Source organism: Clinocottus analis, unplaced genomic scaffold (genome assembly GCF_023055335.1).
Source record: "Clinocottus analis isolate CAN_PGR_092001 unplaced genomic scaffold, fCliAna1.0.p SCAF_25, whole genome shotgun sequence".
Lineage (NCBI taxonomy): Eukaryota > Metazoa > Chordata > Actinopteri > Perciformes > Cottidae > Clinocottus > Clinocottus analis.
The window spans coordinates 2,301,710-2,324,075 of NW_027175987.1; the positions used below are offsets into that span (position 1 = coordinate 2,301,710).

General features: G+C 42.1%; 1 protein-coding gene across 1 annotated transcript; it reads left to right on the forward strand.

Annotated features, from left to right (window-relative positions):
- LOC137794585 (alpha-N-acetylgalactosaminide alpha-2,6-sialyltransferase 5-like) lies at positions 1 to 14,380 on the forward strand. Its single transcript, XM_068591461.1, has 5 exons — positions 1 to 116; positions 621 to 830; positions 9,522 to 9,931; positions 11,133 to 11,240; positions 13,135 to 14,380. Exons 1-5 carry the CDS (start codon positions 102 to 104, stop codon positions 13,376 to 13,378), a joined length of 987 nt encoding a protein of 328 aa, XP_068447562.1. The 5' UTR covers positions 1 to 101; the 3' UTR covers positions 13,379 to 14,380.
- Positions 14,381 to 22,366: the final 7,986 nt, after the last annotated feature.

Below are 22,366 nucleotides of genomic sequence, written 5' to 3' on the forward strand. Positions count from 1 at the left end.
AAGTGTTGCATGCTGAAGAGTCCCGACGCTCCGCAAGAGAGAGGGAGAGAGCTTTTAGGAGGATGATAGGATGAAGGTTGGCATTCTGAGGGGCAATAAAGATGAAGATAAGAGTGGTAATTATGAATGACACATCACTGTAATGTTCATTTGTGGGGAGCTTTGGTGTTTTCTCATAAGTCAGTTACAGTGCTGTGCTGTCATTATGCTGTCTGCTGTGACCTCATTTTAATTTGGACCATTTAAAGAATCTTGAATCCATCTGATTTCTGTCAGATAATCATATAGGAGCGCACGCGTCTAAAGATATGTTTGTTCTGCAAGAAGGGGGAAAGTAATTAGGAAAGATGTTTGATTTCAGCTGCTAATTTTGCACCGCTCTTTACGAATGTTTGACGGAGAGTGGCACAGATAAGGTTCCATCTGCAGCCTTGTTGAGGAAAAGAGCAGCTCTAATTACTGCGTTGCTCCTGCTTTGAAAGCTGACATTTAATTAGCAGTGATCTTCTTGATCCCACTTTTTCTCTCTCTTGTCTTGAGTTTCAAAATCAAAAGCTCTAACTTGATGTTTTTTTCCTGCTCTTATTTTACAACTCAACGTCTCATATGTGTCTCTCCAGTGCCAAGGGGTTAGTGGCATCATCCTCATCACCATGGTTACCAGCTTAATGTTGGTGTACAACAACAGCGGCTCTGGTAACAGATCTTCTTCCTCATCTTCACCATCGTCGCACCATCGTGGTCCTGTCCCATCCACGAAAAAGCCAGAGAGACCGCAACGACTCCCAACTCCAACACTGGAGGGGTACACAGGTGTCATGGATCGTAAGGTAAATATGCACCATCTGTGCACTGTGATCTGTCTCCTTCTGCCATTTCATGATGCACTGCACAGAGATGATGTCTAATAGAGCCACGTAAAAGCTAAGGAGTCCATATGGAGGACGCACATCTGTATGATAATTCATGATAGTAAACAGGGCCGAAATGCCATTTTATTGCGTTTTCTTCGTTGAAACGAACCAACATCTCTTCAACTTCAAAAGAAATAAATGAAGCAGGGAAGTGGTGCAGGTTGGTTCACTCATTACCAAAGAGATCAACCTCAGCTTGCTTGTGTTCAATCAAACACAATGACAGTGTTTGGGGCTTCAGGTGCCTGCATGGAGACAGCAGTGGGATTTGGGGTCACAGCTTACTGGCAGGTGAAAAGTAGTTTTGGAAGGAGCATGCGGAGGCCAGCAGTGGAGAAACAAGTGACGAGGACAGCAGCACTAGGGACTTTGTGGTATACAAACTGAGGAGGAACAGCTACAGAAAAAGGGGCAACAAAGTCACTTTAAATGTCTATATTGTCTGGGTTGTACATGCCTCGCTCGATGCACTGACAATGCGTTACACATCGTGGCTGTCCTTTAAGATGACGGTAGTAGCTTTACTCTCTTGTCGTTCTACATCAAGGAATTTGGCATCGGGATATATTGTGTGTGACATATTTGTGTCGACTCGAGCACCCACCCCTTGAAGAGAACACTGATTGTTTTGACACTTATTACTCATGTATATCACAAAGAGCACTTCATCTGTATTCAACTGCCATGCGACATAGCGACGAGCACGGAAATGTATCGTTCAGGAATGCTCAGAAAATGTCTTTTTGAAGCTTGTGCACATGGTGCTGCCCTGGTTACGGAGAGAACTGGAAAAATCCTCTTCTGTGTGTTTGACTTGTGTACTTGTCCGTCGCCACCTTGCAGCTGAATGCGACATCCAGGTTTTTCAGTTTAGCTAATACTCTGATTATTTGCTTTTGCTTTCACATTGTAATTAACAGTAAACCCTCTGAGTGTGATACATTTTATTTTCTATTAAGCTACCAAATGAAATAGGACTTAATTACAGCTTTATTGTCCCCCGTAAGATTATAATAATAACAATTAATCTCTTAAACGATGAAGTCAAAAGCTGAACTTGCTGTGGTAGAGCACTCTAAATGATCTCTTACTCTGTTTGTTGGTTCATAATTGATGTACCCGCCATGAAATATTTAGCGACAAAAGCCCTTAAAACAGGATGGATTTCTACTTGAACGGCTATTCAAGACATCAGCGCTGTAATCTCGTGGTGTGAGCTCCACAGTCAGTGGTATTGTAATGCAGAGGCCCATCAGTCAGAAACCATCGCAGTGTTACAGAAAGATCACTCGTGGCACCCCTCAGTGAGAAAGATTGCTTTCCACTAAAGCACATTGTTCAGGCAGCTCCGGACAGGAGAGGATTTGGAAGGAAAAAAGTGTTGTGACATTTCACCTTGCAGTGATTCATGATCAGTGATATGAGAGTGTTAGAGCGATGTCGTTTGTACAGAGGTTTAATTCAGGTTAAGGTTTCCTGAACTTCTTGACTTGAGCCGGATTCTACGTTCAGGGCTCCTCTGGCGATGTTGGGTGTCAAAGAAATTCTCACGCTGGGCCACATCAGCATTATGGTTGCCTTTAAAGGCTGATTGTAACTGTAACACTGTATAAATACTACCTCACCTATTGTTAAATAACTGTCTTTGCATTTGATTATTGTTTATTCAAGTGTAAAACTATTAGACATGCATTTATATAAATGTAAAAATATAAGTAAGCAAATGTCTCTGTTATTACAACATAACTTCATTTAATTTAGGGTTAAAAGACCCACATTACTCACCCAGGCAATATAAAAACATTGCTTTCTCGCAGCAGGAAGTCGTTCATTTGCAGGTCACAAAATCAACATGCATCGTGGGAAATGTAGTCTATGGTTACTGTACACTGTAAAGCAGCATGGACTTTAATTTTAGGACGATTTGCCTTTCAAGCTGTCGCGGGGCACATCAAATTACGTGGTGGGCCGGATTTGGCCCGTGGGCCTTGAGTTTGACACCTCTGCTTTAAAAGCAATGAAACATATTTTACCATGGCTCCTAAAAGAAATGAGCTAGTTTTTTTTGTAGGCACTACATTATTCCGAAATATTTCATTTTCCTCTACTTCCTCCTGGCTGACAGCTGATTCATGATGGATCCACACTGCGACATTATCATGCTGCTTAGTGTCACCATGCTCCCACCTCCCGTGGGGCTTCCAGCTCTTTCTGCTGCTGCTGCTGCTGCTGCACCCTCCGACAGAGCCGGGAAGCGACTAACCAGAGCAGACCTGCTGTAGGATCTGTGGAGTGAGTGGGTCGGCCTGTATTATTTCCTTTAGGGTCATCTGAGGTCCACTGCTGCTGCTGCTGCTGGAGGGAATCTTGGCTTTGACTCATACATAGTTACACACTCTGCTCTGAGCTCTGGCGCACACATGCAGACAACCTGCATGCAAATGCTCAGACATGTTGTTAAAATTTGATGCCCTTGTTAGAGCCAGAGAAGCTTTGAAAATGCAAGAGGAGCTCGATCTAATGTACCTGCTGTACCCTGTTGAAGGTCCATATCAATTTATGTCTATATTTTGTCTGCATGGGCTGAGATTTCACCTGGTTTGTGATGGTGTATGGTTGCTTCGCTCATTTATGTCTCACCCAGGAGTTAGCAAAGCACCCACATCAATCACAGAGACCGTGCTACTTCATGCAGCAGACGGTGAAAGGCTAAACATTTGGCTTCTCCTTCTGCCCCTTGAATTGTGATAGTTAAAAAACGCCAGAACAGCACTATTAAAAGACATTTATATACCGTGAGATCAGACTTCAAAGTTATGGTACACTTTTACTGTATGTGAGATATTTTGAGCGACTTACTGAGAGTCTCAGTGTTCCCTATGCTCCTCTCTGTCTGCCTTCTGCAATCTCTGCAGGTTTTCGTGAGATGTCCTCGTCTGGCTTTTTTTTTTTCTTTGACAAGTTACAGTAATTAGAGCTGCAGAGTTGAAAAGACTGTTTCAAGCACACCCACACTCACACACGCACACACACAAACACACACACGCGCACACACACACACACACAGACAGACACATTTGAGTTTGAACACCGAGACAGCCTCTTCGTTCTTCTGCTTCATTCCTCATCTTCTCTCTCTGTGATGTTTTGCCGATTCCTGTTAAATAGATGTTGACCTTTGAAGAACTGTCGGCTGAATCAATCTACATTGGCCTTTATACACTTTAATCACAAAGCTTGTGATTGTGGGATTGTCGTATTGTGGGCCTGTGCCAGTTTGTGATGTAGCTACTTATTATGGGCAATACCTCTCCGTGCCTTTCACAGCCTACAATGCAGTCAGCCCTGAAGAAATTGATGTCATTAGAAAGTCAATTATGCAAAAAAAAAAGAAAAAAAAAAACTCCTATCCACGCTGACCCTGTTCTATGTAAGATGTGCACCACAATTGGTTTATTTTAATGGTAAGTTAATGGTACTTAATGGATGAGCTTTAAGGTAATGCAATTTTAAGTCAGGTGTCGTCTTCAAACGGGCATTAGGTAGCCCAGTTTGTAGTCCTGCGCATATACGTGTATACAACCTGGTTATTACCTTGTAATGTGCACCCGGGTGATGACATCCAATCCATGGGTTCCTGACCATTTCCGAATAGGTCTGGCTGATCCGATCATGCAGCGATACCATTGCGTGTTTTCTTACGGAAAATGGCAGGAGCTGACACAAAGTCATGAATATCCTTTTCTTTCCGGTCATGGTGGAAGCTAGCCAGACATTACTTCACTTCTCCCTATCAGTGTGCTGCTAACGAGGCTCCATACTCTGAGGTGCAGCCGTCCCCTTATCTCTGACTGAGCTTGACTGGAGGAAAGAAGAGGAAGACAGGCGCCTTGATTGCCTTGCCTTTATTCCCTCAAATCGAGAACAGAGCAAGTTTTTGCGTCGCGGCTTGAATGTGTGTTGCCAGCAGGAGGTTAATGAGATGTCAACTGTCAGGGGGGTTTCGAGGTAATTAATTGGTCTCTGAGAAAAGAAAGCGGCTCTGATCATTAAACTTCACACCACACAACCGGTGACACTTTATGCACCTCTGCTCTCCGTTGAGCCGTTAGCCTCATTCTGTATGCCTCAGAAAGTGTGCAGTAACGAGCAACATCTAAATAATTACGAAAATACTGCTGAGTCTTCATGATTGCGCACCACTGCTCACATCAGAGGATGTTTGACATCAAGGGATAAGGCTGTTGATGTTCTATATTTTTCTTATTGTCAACAAATCCCATATAGGACTTGTGCGTGTACTTCATTTAAACAAAAGAAATCTGCCAGGTAAAGATAGATATCTGAGCCATGAAACATACCAGCTTCCAAATCAAGATGTTTAGCCTGTTCAGTTAGCGTCTTTACTGAATTAGCAGGTTACCACTCACGTTAACTAATGTTAGCTCGCTGTATCGCATTATATTCCAACTATAGGACGTTCAGTGTCCAGTCTGACGTCCTCTTTTAGGTAGTCTACGGAATAAAATGTTTTTTTGCCACACCCACTGCACAGCATATAGAACGCATGTTCAAGTTCGAGAGTGGGCTTAAACCTGAACTCATTATGGCGCCGGCCAACGCCAGGCTAAGCAAACGTTTGGCACAGTTGTGATGCCAGCTGTAAGGCATCTGCTGTCTGTGTAGCCAAAGCCTGTAATGTGTCTTATTGCTCTGAGCCACTGATCTCCCTCGATGCAGTGCTTCACTGGGGGACACGTTCCTTCTTCATGATGTAGCAATGCAGTTTATTTGGAGTCAACCTTTCCGAGATAAACACTGAGTAAGGACACCAAATCTGCAGCTGAAAATAGTCCCCAACAAATGCGGTAGTTACTCCGGTTTGAGGAACATTTTGTAAAATAATAGCATTAAAGTAAATATGAAATCTTTTCTTAAAAATAAATACTTGTGTTATGTGTAGGTTGATTTATGACCAAACATAACCAAATAAAACCAATCAACACATCTAAAATATTTGAATCAATGCATTGCTAAATCCTCAGCAGTGCACGTCATGTACATTGTTTTTTTTTTATTGTTTTTTTTACAGCATTGTATTGTGCAGACATTTCCCAGAACGTCGACACTCAATAAATACAGTGTACTACTGTAGATAGTAGCCGAAACAGGAAGTGACTTTGGACAAAGCCATTCTTCTTTTCATGGGATTTGTTAACAATACGAAACATATAAAAATGTACTGCAGTCTCACAATGACGACAGGGCCCTTTTTGTTCTTGCGCTAATGACTCCTCTCTGACCTCTAAATAACTCAGCTTTGCCAAGTATTTTGACCGGTGTGTTTGTACTCTCCACCCCTCTTTAACTGAAAGGAGTGCAGATAGAGGCTGCTGGATTGCAGGCAGTGGTGTAATATCAGAGGCTGACTGACAGGGTTTGCTCTGAAACCAATTATGATTCCGGGATCCCCAGGGAAGTGGATGCACAGGATCATCCTGATGAGTCTGTGTGGGCGGTAATTGACTGGGACTGGAACTGGAGCCACAGTCCTAAGCATTATGCTTCCTCTTCTGCTCTGAATGCCACATCCCGTCTCAAACGCTTACTTTAATTCATATCTCAACATAAACAAACATGCACGGGGAAAAAAAAAAACTTGCACAATAAGTCTTCCTTCTAAAATGTAACAATCGGATATACGGTACAGGAAAATGTATTACACGGATGGATATCAATACATTTGTTGACACAAACAAATTCACAGGACTGTAAATGCATATACATCAAGGGCTCTATTAGAAAATGAAAAAAATTGGAGATGACAGGTTTACATATTGCTATAGAATTAACGATACCAGTTTTGATATGGGGGTCTTTTTGTTATGTGTGAGAAGCGCATACACAGACATTTTCACACTGCTATAACACCAGAAGTCTCTCTTTAGTCAGCAATCACACCACAGTTCACTGAATGGCTGAAAGGTTGAATAAACTTTATATTATGAGGTTGTGCATTATTGATCAAGGCGGACAACCCTCTGTCTGCAGGATGAAGTGCGTGCTGAGTGTGTCTGTGGGAGTCAGCAAGTGTTCGAGTGCTAATTGGTTCACAAATTAAAAGACTTCTGTGTTAATTCAAGGCGGACGAGTAAAAAATCTACCAGTAATATGCAATGCCGTACACTCGTTAATTAGTTCATTCATTCAACATTGTGTGGGTCACATCTTTTGCTGCCTGCCATCTGATATATGTTCTCCATCTGATTCTGAAAGCCCCTTTCAATGTGATACACCACGGCCCATAAGTGGCTATTTCCCAGCATCATCAAGCTGTCAGAAGCTCGGGGAGCTGACACTGAAGCTTCAGCATCGCTGTCAAGGACACTTTTAGTATTTCACAGGCACTTTAAACCACAACACTGTCCATGCAACCTCCAAAAGCCTTTTCCGAGTTCAGCACATTCTCTGACTTTAAAAATGATTAAAAGCTGCTCAGGCGTAATTGTTTGGACGGTGCAGAAGGGGAAATGCTTTCTGTTGTATGTAAAGGAAGAAAACGCTAAAAGGACTGGGACATTTTTTTTCCTCAAGCTACAGCAGTGTGTGCAGTGAAGTGCGTCATTTACTGCAGCCAACTTGTTACTGACGGATGAGATGTGTGTACACATAGACAACAGGTCATGGTTTGTTTTGGGCAATGTGTAAGGGAATGCAAATGCCTGTTCCTCGATGCTTAGAGACTGTGACTGAGCGTGTGTGTGTAGAAGGGATTACAACTGGTTTGGGATCTTGACACTTTTCAGACAGATACAAAATCTAGCCAGTTAAACATGATTGTTTGACATATCTGGGTCGATATCGGTCTCTGCACAAAGATTTAAGGACATTCACAGACACCATCACCTGTACACATATATAATAGAGATGCAAGATGACACACACACTCGCACACTCCCACTTCAGAACTTGATGGAGTGTGACGCTCAGAGCACAGTTCAGAATGCCAATGTAGCTTTCTATTAGGGTTCAGAATAATTCATGTGAAGAGTTTCTGGGTTTTTGCTGTCAGATCACTCAATCCCAGCTCGCCTTTTTCAACTTGTGAAACCTGTTTGGACACAAAACACAAATACCTGGTCAACATAATGCCAACCAACACAACTGCCGAGCACTGCACCTCGACAAAGCCTATTGCTGAGTTAGAAATCACATGCAATGCACTACTACTTACACACTATGTGTTCTGTCGTTCAACTCGGACGCATTGAATTGCAATTATCACATCACTTCCTGAGAGCCTCGATGCATGAAGTAGAATATTATACTGACATCTATTCAAGTGTTAAGACATACTAAAAGATCTGAGCCACTGTTTTAGAAAACTAAATATTAACACATGTTAATGTGGAATTTCAGATGAAAGCCCCTTGTGTTCTGACCAGCAATGAGCATGTATTCCTTCCATTGCTCTGTCGCGGCGCTCGACTGAATACATATACCGGCTTATGTGTATTCATGATGTTCCTACGAAATCAAAGTAGTGCACAGAATCACCTCTGTTCTGCTGTCAACCTGCGGAGTATTTGAATAATGGGAAACCTGACAGAACAGGCCATTACCAGTCGGCTGCTCGACTGCCAGTTACACTTTATTCAGACCCTGTGTGGCTGCAGACGACGGCATAATTACGGTATTAAAGGGCAGCGTATCAACATTATGTGTGGACTGTTTTCAGTTGAAGTTGTGTGTGTGTGTGTGTGTGTGTGTGTGTGTGTGTGTGTGTGTGTGTGTGTGTATGTGTTGGAAGAAAAACTGTATTAACTTTTGAGTATAAAAAGCCTGATTTCCAAAGTGTTGGTGACGTTGTCAGAGATGCTTTACATCCAACTTAGAGAAAGTGCTGTTGTCATGGCTGCGTGTCGACATGTGCTGTTATACAGATTGTGCTGAACTCTTTCAAGGTTATTGGATTTCTTTCCTCGATGTAGGTAAGATTTACCCTTAACAGATACAGAGCGCATCCCTTCTGCCTGTTAGTTTAACTTTTTGTTACTTTTAGCCTGGTGGTTCAAACTAGCCCGGTGGCTCAAGCTAAGCTAGCCCGGTGGCTGAAGCTAACCCGGTGGCTCGATTGCTACTTTGGTAATACCCTCACTTTTCCTCTTGCACAGAGATTTTCAAAGTTGAAGGTTACATTAGTGACCAAAATAAGATCACATAGAGCCACAGACTCAGACTTTGGAGGTTGACGTTTGTGGCTTTGAGTGAAATGTCCTGTTCCCCTTGAGATGAATTATCATTTTAGTGATTCCTCTACTGTACTGCACTACTTTTTGTACTCTTTAGTGCAATAAACATTTAACAGTCAAATTTGATTGCCAAATATTTTCAAAAACAACAACATTCTCAGCTATAATTAGCATTTAGTGCCAACATGTCTAATTAAGATGGTGAACATTGGTATGGTATAGCATTGTTGTGGTGAGCACGTTAGCGTGTCTTGTCTTTTCGTTGCCTCTGAGAATAGGTCATGCTGTCATTTCTCAAAGGTTTCCCATATGGACTTGATGAGACGGTCTGACCTTTAACCTTTCATCCATACAGCCTCTGAAGATGCACTGCAGGACGTGTGCCCTGGTGACCAGCTCCGGCCAGCTAACTAGGAGCAGGAGAGGGGAAGAAATCGACAGCTCTGAGTGCGTAATCCGTATGAACGATGCTCCCAGTATAAGCTATCAGCAGGATGTCGGGCGACGCACGAGTCTGCGTGTCGTAGCTCACTCCAGCCTGCAGAGGGTGCTGAGGAGCCGGCAGGAGCTGCTCAACGCCAGCCAAGACACAGTGTTCATCTTCTGGGGACCCAGCAGCCGCATGAGACGGGACGGGAAAGGTCACGTTTACAACAACCTCAGGCTGTTGAACCATCTACTGCCCAAACTTAAAGTCTACATCATTTCTCGGATCAAAATGCTGAAGTTCGATGAACTATTCAAAAATGAAACGGGGATTGACAGGTAAATATCCATAGAAATCCATCCTGTGTTTCCCCCCCCCCCTTCCCCACCCCGATGCCTTTCATGAGCTTTCGTGAAATCTGTGTGTGTGAAAAAAATATATAAACAAGAGAGCAAAACACACAACGATTCTCAGTTTTATCGCTTGAAAGGGAAATTTCAGTAAGGGAGGAGTCCTTTGAAAACAAAAAAGATAAGTCAGCTCTCCAAACACTCACAGCATTATTAATAGGATTTAGATTAAGACTTGTCTAGTATCTCTTAAAGGAGTTTAATGGATTTAATACATGCAGTTCACATAGTTAACCTACTAATGCCAGGCTTAGAGAGAGTATAGCGAAGCCCTTTCTTATGTGCCACCATGTAGCAGGACATTTCTTTCTTTTTATACTTAATGTGACAGATGCAAGTTTCCTTCCTTCCTCACATGATAGCCACATGACTCTTTTCATATGTGGTGAGGGTACTTTGTTGAAGCACCACTTGTTTTGGCCAGTGATTGTACACATGGCTCCGGTGTAGATGGTGTTTGTCCAACATGTGGCTCTCTTTTCCAAAACGTAATATCGGTACCAATTTATTTATTTACTCAAACTGTAACAAAAGTACCCAACATATTCCCAGATAAAACACCATTAACCTGATTCAGTTAATAATCAATGACGTTGTGCACCACACATGGGCCCCAGTGTGTATACCCACAGCGTCACTCATTGGTCAACATTGAAATGGTTCCACTAAGCTGGACTGTAGAAAAATGGCTGACTAAATATGAGCTTAAGAAATAAGAGCCAAATATGAAGTTGTTTTATTTCTACATCACTCCATAAATGAATTTGCATGTGAAGAGTAAGCTAACAGGAAGATAAGAGGATGTTGCATGTGAATAAAGATTTCAATCCCTTCAGCCTTCAAACAAGCACAGTCAGTGTAAGAATAAATGTCTATCTCATTGATGTTTCTTTTATTATTGTGCACAAGGCACAGAGTCAAAGGAAGCCTTTCTTCAATCTGTCTTTGTGCTTTCTCGGTTTGTTTCTGAAAAGATGATTGATCACATAAATTCGAGAATTATGGATTTAAAGCATTAATCTGGTATCATTTGATCAGTTAGTCTCTTGGAAGGAGTATGTACCACCAAAATATTTACTCTCTACAAGCGCGGATTTAGTAAATATGTTGATTTTCTCTCTTCTTCCAGGAAGAGATCCAACTCCTGGCTGAGTACTGGCTGGTTCACCATGGTCATAGCCATGGAGCTGTGCGACCGGATCAACGTGTACGGCATGGTGCCACCGGATTTCTGCAGGTAGACTCGCATTATGTTCTTATCCGGGAATTGGGGAAGCTAAAAAGTACCAACATGTCAATACTATGTACTGTTGGTTGGCAGGTCAGTCTGTCTGTTTATAGCAGATGGATGAGATTATGTTGCTAATTTACTTTAATGTATGTCCACAACGTTTTTCTTTTGTTGCTATATGTCAAATTGATCAAATCCAGTAGATGCGACACAAAATTAGTATTCATTTAGAGTCTCGTCATTTGGTGTAAGTCAAATATTCACTCACTTTAATCTGGTTTTGGTTTCCACCAACAGCTGATGGAAATATCTTGTCTCTTTAGCTGCTAAATGTGCCTCTAAAAAATATATTGATTATTGCAGTTTTAACTTTATTATCCCAAAGGGAACAAATACAAAAAACATACTCAAATAAAGTTTAAAAGAGGAATAATAAAACATGATATATATATACATATGCAAAATCTAAATTAAATCATTTAAGTTTGCATTAAATATAATGCACTTCAACATTAAATCGTACGAGTACATTCAGCCACAATGATTTAGTTCTGTTATTCTTATTGTTGACCTCGAGTATTTATTCAGCATTGAGCGTGTTCCTAACAAGCCTCCATTTAAATGTCCCACGATGAGAATGAACGTTCACGAGTCATAATATTTAGTAATGTTTTTAAAAAAATGTATATTTTCTCATTAATTGCGTTTGACATTGAAACTCAGAAAAACGATGTAATGTCCCTTTTCATTGTCAGTTTCCTAGCAACAGTGTCCACGTGGCCTCAACAGCCAAGAATATTGTGTTCTTAACTTTTCAGGTCAAAAACACGACCTCACAGGTTTCATCTAAAAGCATCGTGAGAAATATACGTCATTCCTCTCGTTTCTTGTACTACTTTTTTTTTATTTTTTTTTTACAAATGGCCAAAGAAAACACATATTTCTCCCACTTTTCACAAATGTATTATTAAATAATATATTTACTAATTTAGGGAAACAAATTAGGAAAAACTCCACTAAACAACCAACCAAGTAATATTATTAATTTTACTATCAGAGATGTTTGATTAATTCATTTGACAGTAACATTATACACAAATACTTTGCTCGCTGCACCATCCTGATCCCTTTGTTAAATTATTCATCCAAGACACCAACGCATTCCTCTTCCTCTGGACTTTTTAGTTTGTCGCTTCTTGTTTGAGCAAGTGGGACAACTAGTGCATGAAGGTGGGTCTGGTTCCTTCTCCTCTGCAGCAGCATGTGTGCGTCTCCACATAACAACCTTGTCAAGTACATCTTTAATGGTGTCCTCAACTTGTGATGACAATCATTCATTTACACCCTGCGGTGACATCGCCGAGAGTCTCTTATTGCCACGCAATCAGGCTGCTGAATGACTGTGTGATTTCAGCATCAGTGGAACTGTTCATCTATTCAACATTTTTACAAGAAGAACAACACATTTCACCAAATAGGTTTAGAAATGCGAAGGCCAGTCGTTTGATAAGGCTCCAGGTTCACTGCATGGAGGAGAATAATTTGGCTGATAATGTTCTCACATGGATCTTCCACTTTCAGAAAGGACAATTTGACACATTTAGATATTCAGAGCGAAATGCAGGCCAGATTGAAGTGAGTCCTCGTCTTCCACTGAGCTTGGTGTGACCGTGAATGTCAGAGGAATAACATGGGGAATAATAAACACATCTGTGAGCCCAGATTCTTCTGATCTTTCCCTTTTTTTCCTTTGTTCTATCTCTCTATTTCTCCCCTACTGTGACTCGCTGTCTCTCCCCCTCCATCGTCTCATAATCATCCCCACGCTGTTTCCCACATCCCTCTTTGACTTTCATCCCTTTTTCCTCGCTTTGCCCCTGTCCTCGGCTCTCCCGCGTAGATCCTCCTCTCATCCCTCTCTGCCGTATCATTACTACGAGCCCTCGGGGCCCGACGAGTGCTCCATGTATCTCTCCCACGAGAGGAGCCGGCGAGGAAGCCACCACCGCTTCATCACGGAGAAGGCCGTGTTTGCAAACTGGGCTCGAACCCTCAACATCCACTTCCGCCAGCCGGACTGGAAGCCAGCCGCTGCCAGAGCCCGCGTCAACAGCTCGCGGGCTCCGCTTCCAGCTGGATCCTGAGATTCACTCCTGGGACCATCCCCAGAAGTGTGGAAGAATATGTGTGTGGACGGTTTCCAGATTCCCTCGCTGGACGGCACGAATGCATGAGACAGCGGTACGGGACGGAGCGAGCGAGTGCCGTGGCTGCTCGCCCGCTGCCTAAGCAGCTTGGCAGAATGGGATCATTGCATAATGGCAGCACAAAGCCCCGACAATGTAGTGGAAGTGTAACTATAATAGGATGAATTTCACACTGGAATCAAAGCCATGGAGGTTGTTTTTTTTTTAAACTCTGAGGAAGAGCTGCTTTAACAACACTGTAGCTGTCAGAGAGGAGACAGACAATGAGGCTGCAATCACTGCAGCAGGACCGATTCATTTCCATAAACTGAATGCAGATTCACTGAGGACACTGAGGTCATGTCCTCGTTATTTCTCTCTTTCTGGGAATGTGACAGTTTTATTGATCTGAGTTTAATGCTCTCAATTACACACAAATTAATGTCATTGTCTTCCTTTTAGAGTTCAATTTTCCTTCACACTTTTATCCCCTTTCAACAATACAATATTCACAATACAGAGAACATTGACAACACTGGGAACAAAAGTGTTACAAAAGTGTTACAAATGCAGACAACACACATTGTGTATTGTGCAACCTATTTCTACGTCAATGAGGTAACAAAACCACCACATTGCAAAAGGCCACACACGTATACTGCAATACATTCAACGATCATGAAGGTAGTAGAGACAACTTCAACAACACAAAGAGGCAAAAAAGGAGGAGTAGAAGCAGCCTTCAAAGCCAATAATGAAACACAAGTAGTTAATTGATATGAAATAATGCTCGTGCTCTGTTGGTACAGTTAATTGATTGAGTTTATTCTAATGGTATTGTCAATGATAATTCTTTTATTTTTTTTGATGACTGATTCATTGTTTTGTATTTTGAATGACAGAAGATAGTGGAAAATGTCCTTTATACATCCTTAAAACCTATACAGTAAAGTCCTCACATGTCTGGTGTATGTGTGTCATTTTTTGCTTAATAAATGACTCAAACAATTATATTGATCATCAAACGTGTTTCCAATTAATGTTCTGTCGATTGACTTTTCACTTATATGAAAACGTTTCAAATATGGATGTAAAGAGATGCATGACCAGAACATATGGTCCATTGTTGCCGATGACTGGTGACGTGTGGGACAGTTCGCATCAGAAATAGAACTTTTCTGGGCACATTTTCACCTGTAAAATAGAGACACTCTGATTTTTCGACCAACAAATGAAACTGTAATGGAATGTAGAATTTCTGAATTTCATTCATTTTGTTCACACAATCAAGATTCTCCCACACGTTGAAAAGGTGTAATTTGATCTGAATTGAGACGGATTAAAAGACCAAGTGGAAATGTAATCCTTCTCAAATTACATCCAGACTCGATCTAGATTAAAGAGACACGTTAATAAGTCATTATTTTGTTCTCCTGCTCTGTAACAGATGGCTCCGCCAGAAAAAGACCATGTGTCTGATACTGGGGGCCACGATTTCTGCTGAAGCCAAATGTCTGAAGAAGCCCTCGGAGGCACGTATAATACTGATACAAACGATTACATCAGAGTGTCACAAGCCGCTCCTTCAGCCCTGACCCACAGGCCTCCCCGCCTCTCCAGCATAACAGAGGGGAGCTGCTTGTTAGCAAGGGATTACACCGTGCTATCCAACCGTATCTCCAGGGTGAGGAGAGCAGCAAGACTACTGCAGGAATCCAAAAGTGCCGTCCTGCTGAGAGGCCTGAAGAGAAAGACGAAGAAAAAAAAAAGACATTGACTGCTTTCTGTTCCCTGACACAGGTGGAATCTTAATGTTGTAATTCTCTCAGGTGCTCTGAGAAAAGCTCATGCAGTGCTTGAGTATCACACTAACTGGCTGCTCCTGAGATCTGCGCTGTGTGCTCGGCACACCAATTACCAACTCCTCGGGTAGAAAGGTTGGATCTCAAAGGCTCCTGAGGACAAGCTGGCTGCAAATGAGCCTGTCGTCACCGCCTCGAACGCGGGCTCGAGGCGACATCGGGATTGTCATTCACCTTGGAAACTTGCGGAGACGAAGGTGCTCTGAGTCAGAGGGGTGACACAAAGTCTGCCTCGCACCTTTTCATGCTATGCTAAGCTACGCTAAGCAGTTTCCCATGCAATTATGAGCGTGGCGTCAATTGTCTCGTCTACCTCTCAGACACAATTTCTATTGCTTTAAGCTTTCAGGCCCCTAGATACAAATATGACAGGGATTTCTAAAAAAAATATCTGAGAAAGAATGTATAGGTTCCCAAAATCCACATTTTCATTTGATATTTTTAGGTCGTTATTACATTCAATGTATTCGGCAAAGATACACTTTGGGATGTCTGCATAAAAAACATGATTTTGTCAGATCCCTTTCAGCATTTAACATGAGACAAAACAAATTTACCACTTTTACAATATGGCAAACAAAAATCTGATGTGTGGTCCATAGCACTGCATTTAGTTGTGTTTAGCACACTATTATACTGAATTGAGACCGTTGTACTTAACGGCACAATGTGCTATATCTTATAAGAACAGTGATTTAACTCAGTTAGAAAAATGTTCCAGTGCTTAACGCTTTAACACATCCATGTGTGTTTGGCTGTGGCGCCGCTGTCAGTATGAACTCACCCTTTCATCTCCTCAGCAGCATTAATTATGACATTCTTCACACATACTGCAGGAACCGTATACCTGCTGTTGATAAACACAGTGTGTGAAACTGTCTGAGTTACAGAACTGTAGTTCTACAGCAACAGTGACGCTTCATCAGCGAGCCTGCAACATCCCATCATGCTTTAGAGATAAGAATTCACCACTGAGCTCTTTCTGATTTGCAACATGTCAATAAGTAATCTCAAACTTTGTAAACTTTCACTTTTTTTTTAAAATACCAGAATCCAGTAAAACTAATTATTAAACACATTTATTTTTAAATTGAAATACAGAACTGTGATGTGAATCTGCGCTGCCACCTGGTGGCCTGCGGGGTCTCCGCATTTTCTGTTTGGGCTCTAACAACCTGGAACCACTGATTTGGAAAATGTGTATACAATATATACATGTAACATAAGAGGTACAGCATTTTAGTAAGGTGTGATAGTAAAAGAAGTTAAAATAAAATCACGTGAAGAAAAGATTTCTGGCTTTGAAAGGCGACCAAAAAGGACTAATTTGACTGTAAAACACTGTGTGGCTTAGAAACAGAGGGATCAATGCTGTTTTATCAAAAGAGGAAATTAATAAATGTAACCAACTTCTAACGATTCACAACACCATTCATATTCATGTTATCTAATAATGCTGTCGGCTCAGACATCCAACCATCTAGGCCCCACTGTATGCGAAAGATGCAGAAATGTCTGACTTTAGCGACTCCCAGTGGTAGTTTAAATACGAGTAGTTCCACTTAAATCAACGTAATCTCCTCAGTTCTGAAAGTAAATTTGTTTCAGTTTGTGACCATTTTACTTATATCTTCTACATAAATATTCACTATTGCTCTCATATGAAATACTACGAAGCATTTTGGCTGTTAAATCATGATTTATAGGGCGGAAAATGATTGTACTTTTCATAACCTGACACAGGTAGGGTATTCATTTAGTGTACCTGTTCAAGATTTTCGCTGCTGCATTGGGCAAAATATGTTGCATGAATAGCATACAATTTGAGGTAATGTGACGTCTGTCATTTTTTGTATTAAAATGGACATTAAATGGCAGCTATGGAAAGTGAGTAAAGAACTTAAATATGTGTGTAAATATAAATAAATACAATGTTTTTGGTGTGTACAGAGATTGGAAAAGACTAAAAAGATGAAATTGGTATTCACACCAAACCCAGCAGATGGAGACACAAAATCTCAGGTTTCTTCCTTTGCGCTGGTGTCAAAAAGCCACTTTGTTTGCGCTGTTCGGGTTTGCACTTTCTGTTTTAGTGTTGACCCATAAATGGTGGTAAGTGTTCAAATGTGCTCCCACTCTCTTTGGTCCAGGGCAACAGTGTGAGGCGTTCCCATGATGCACCTCACTAATAAAAGCTGTAAGTCTCTCAATGGACCAGCATGTTTGTTTTTCTCCAAGGGTCGTTGTGTTCTGTCCTGTCGGCTTAATGTTTGAACTGCTCGCATGAAATCTGAGTCATTCTGCACGGATTCTTTTAATGCCAAACCCATTTCAGAGAAACCTGACAGTCAAAATAAAGATACAACTATAAACCGTCTCGCAATGCAATGACACCAAATCGGGCCAAGGAGTGTAAAGTGTGTGTATGTGTGTGTGTGTGCGTGTGTCTTTGCTCAAACCTCACCCATCGTCTGTCAGTGGTGTCACACTCACCCCTGCAAACACACACACACACACACACACACACACACACACACACACCTACGTGATGCACTGACAGTAACTCCCGGCCCACTTTTTCCCTGATACCTCTTTTTTTTTTGCATTGCAGGCTTTCTGGCCTCTAAGATTACTTGGAGGTTTAGAGTCCACGCAGTTAGTCTGTTTTTGTTTATTCCGTCTTCTAGTATAACCCAAACAAGCAACTGATGAACGACATGAACCACGAAAGTAAAGATAAATGTATCCACGAATACGATACAAGTTCACCTGGCGTGCAGCGTTTGGGTTAGTTAACTCACTATGGAAAACATCCAGTTTTTATTTATTGAATCGACATAAAGTATGTATTATTAATTTGCAATCGTTATGACAATTAGAGAAAAATTGGGAATTTATAAAGTATTGTCCTTTTCCGGTATATTTATTATCTGTTTTGTTTATCTATAATTTTGTTTTCTTTCAAAAACGATATCCGGATGCTCAGTTGAGGAGAATATTTTTTCCACAATGTGACTAGAAAAAATGTGACTTTTTTATTTTTTATGGTGAGACAAAATCTGCAACGAGCAGGGGCTTAAATATAATGTAAAATAATACATTATATGATCCTCATATAATTTGTGTTTGAAAAATGCCCCTCAGCACCAAGTATGAAAGTATGTTATGATGGAATTAACTATGTTCACCTGAGCTTGTGCACATGTTGATATTTAAATTAAATATTTTGAAAGATGATGAACACCGTTGTATTGATTACCTTACCATAGTTTGCTCTGAAGAGTTAAAGAAGGACAGCAAGTCAATCATGAAAGGTAATTTTTTAAGGAATAATCCTATTTATTGATTGGTGTATACTGTGTACTGATTGGATGACAGATGATTACAGAAAATAGGGAAGGACATATGGTGTAGTAGATTAGTGTTAACAGGTGGTGCAGTTTGGCACATTATAATAACATATGTATTATTATATGTATTTATTGTTGTTTGTTATCTATTTAGTCTGCATGCAGTTAATATAGAAAATGATTGGTTCTATTATCGTCCTGTGGCCAGAACATAGTTATAACCACAATGTGTGTTTGTTCGCATTGATGTAAAACTATAACGGATGACAATCAATATATTTTTTGTTGATTGATTGGTAAGGAACATCATTTATGTAATACCATTCATCACTACAGCAGGAAGTCCTCAAATGTCTTTGTTGATTGTTTTACAGAGATGATGCTGAGATGCTGTGGTGGGGAAAACAGTCCGTTAGCGATTTTTGTTTGCTTATGATATGTAAAGGCTATTAGGCACAAACGCCTTGTAATGTATCCTGCTTTGCAAACTCAGGGGCAGGTTTGACATACTCTTGTGTGGCTAAAATGCAAGAATTCCATAAAGAAGAAACCTCAAGAGGTATCCTCAACAATGAGGGAAAATATCATTGTGTTTCCCTCAGCTTCTCTGAAGGGCAAGGAGGTGACGCCGGAGGTGAGGGACGCTGCCCATGCCTGGAGGGATGCTGCCCATGCCGGGAGGGATGCTGCCCATGCCTGGATGGACGCTGCCCATGCCGGGAGGGATGCTGCCCATGCCGGGAGGGACACTGCCCATGCCTGGAGGGACACTGCCCATGCCGGAAGGGACACTGCCCAGGCCTGGAGGGACGCTGCCCATGCCGGGAGGGACGCTGACCATGCCGGGAGGGATGCTGCCCAAGCCGGAAGGGACACTGCCATTGCCTGGAGGGACGCTGCCAATGCCGGGAGGGATGCTGCCCATGCCGAGAGGGATGCTGCCCATGCTGGGAGGGACACTGCCTGTACCTGGAGGGACACTGCCTATCCCACGAGCGACACTGCCAATGCCAGGAGGGACACTGTCTATCCCACGAGTGACACTGCCCATGCCAGGAGGGACACTGTCTATCCCACGAGCGACACTGCCAATGCCAGGAGGGACACTGTCTATCCCACGAGCGACACTGCCAATGCCAGGAGGGACACTGTCTATCCCACGAGCGACACTGCCAATGCCAGGAGGGACACTGTCTATCCCACGAGCGACACTGCCCATGCCAGGAGGGACACTGTCTATCCCACGAGCGACACTGCCCATGCCAGGAGGGACACTGTCTATCCCACGAGCGACACTGCCCATGCCAGGAGGGACACTGTTTATCCCACGAGCGACACTGCCCATGCCAGGAGGGACACTGTCTATCCCACGAGCGACACTGCCCATGCCAGGAGGGACACTGTCTATCCCACGAGCGACACTGCCCATGCCAGGAGGGACACTGTCTATCCCACGAGCGACACTGCCCATGCCAGGAGGGACACTGTCTATCCCACGAGCGACACTGCCCATGCCAGGAGGGACACTGTCTATCCCACGAGCGACACTGCCCATGCCAGGAAGGACACTGCCTATTCCACGAGCGTCACTGCCCATGCCAGGAGGGACACTGTCTATCCCACAAGCGACACTGCCCATGCCAGGAGGGACACTGCCTATCCCACAAGTGACACTGCCCATGCCAGGAGGGACACTGCCTATCCCACGAGCGGCACTGCCCATGGCAGGAGGGACACTAACTATTCCTGGAGGGACGCTGCCAATGCCATGAGTGTCCCTCCTGCCCATGCCAGGAGGGACACTGTCTATGCCGCTGCCTGTTTCCACAAACATGGAATCGGAGGCGACCCCAATGATGTCAATTCATGGACATCTACACGGATAGACATGGACTTATCTAGCGTCCTCGTCGAAATTGAACTCATATATAAAAAATATACAAAATAAACCATCAAATCAAAGTCTGATGTTACAATTGTATCATTATAGACACACAAGGAGGTTAACTCATGATGGTGACTTTAATGAATAATTACTGGTAGCTGTTTAAGTTGTGGATTTAATAAACTGAAGCTGATGAATACAATTCACGTAGTTATAAAAGAAGGATTTTAGGTTAACAACAGGAGCTGGTTCTGTAACAGACAATGATTTTCGACAGTAAGAAACATGTGACCATCATCACTGATGGGTTTATGAATGTTTTTAATATTAGCATCATTTACCGGTATTATAATTAAATTATTAATAGTTGTACACTAGTTAAACATGTTTTCTTTGTGAATGTGAGCCACTGGTTTCTGTGTTGGATACATGAAGCTGACCACCAGAGAGACGATCACCAGACTTCAGCCCTCGTTTTGTGGGTTGACTGATAACAATTAACTTCTGATCCCTTTCACAAGTGAAGCCACCAGAAACACACACAAAAAGCACCCACACATTTCCCAGAACATGTCCCATAAATGCTACGCGTCTAAAACAAAACTATTGCATTGCAGTTGTTTCTCTTTTGGTATTGGGGCGAGCTCTGCTCTTATCAACCAGTTGGCCGAGGAAGGAGGAGGTCCCTCAGTTCATCACAGGGACCGACAGGAAGCAACCCAACGCAAGACATCACAGTCAATATTAATAACTTGCAGGCAGGCTAAAGGTGTCTTGTAAACAGTTTTTACTCAGTAGGTGATTCAGACATTGTGTTTTGCTCCGCAACCATGCTGTGGTGGACATCTTTGGATTTGCCAAAGGGCGTTTTCTCAGAGTACCTCTCCAGTCAGATTTTTTTTTCTTCTGATCCATCCATCCGGCAGGTAATTACAGTAATGAACATGTTGCTTTCTCAGAGTTCAGAGGCAGCAGCGGGCTGCGTGACGGGGAAGTTCAGCCTGGCAGCTCATCATTTCGAGAGCCAGCTCCACTTCAGTCTCAGTCTTCCTGAAGAGGAAACAGGAGTTAAGCATTGGATCCTGACCTTACCAATGTTAAGTCTAGTTTGATTATTTAGCTTAAATAAGACTGTAGCAAGAGATGAGAAACATGACACTATTTAATACTTGATTATTGCGCTGATACAATCTGATGATTTTATTAATTAATTTGTATTAATATAGCCTGCATGAAATACTTTACAAAGCATCTAAAGTTACATAAAGCATTTGGTAATAGGACTTTAAGACTTCTTAAGGTGGTAGAGTTTATTCCATTCTTTTTAAGTCAACAAGCCTGCTTAAATATGTATAAAACTGTGATGTACAGTGATGAAAAAAACACTTATAAACATCCCTTTAGCAGAGCAATATCGTAAAAGTATTTCATGTTTCAACACAGTCACTAATATGTGACCATAGATCACAGTTTAGTTTCCCTGGAGAAGTCTTTCCTTTTGTACATCTGTTTTCCTCATTCAATGCTGTGATTGGCTGAATGTGTATCTAATGATCACTGCACACTCTATATTTATATTCTGCTTGACCCAGTCCCTTTGCACTGCTGCGCATACATGCACTAAAAAAGCAAGTACCACACCCACTTTGCACTTGATGTTGGTATGTTTGATTGCGCGTGCAATTAAAACAGGGCCCAAAGGTACAAACTTGACGTGTTTTGTGTTTTGGTTTTCCAGCAGCGTGTGTGACAGAGTGTGAGGAAGCAGGAAACACTCTGTTCGGTTGCAACGTGCAGAGAGATGCTCTGGGACACTGAGATCCTGGGAAGAATAAATAATTAACTAATT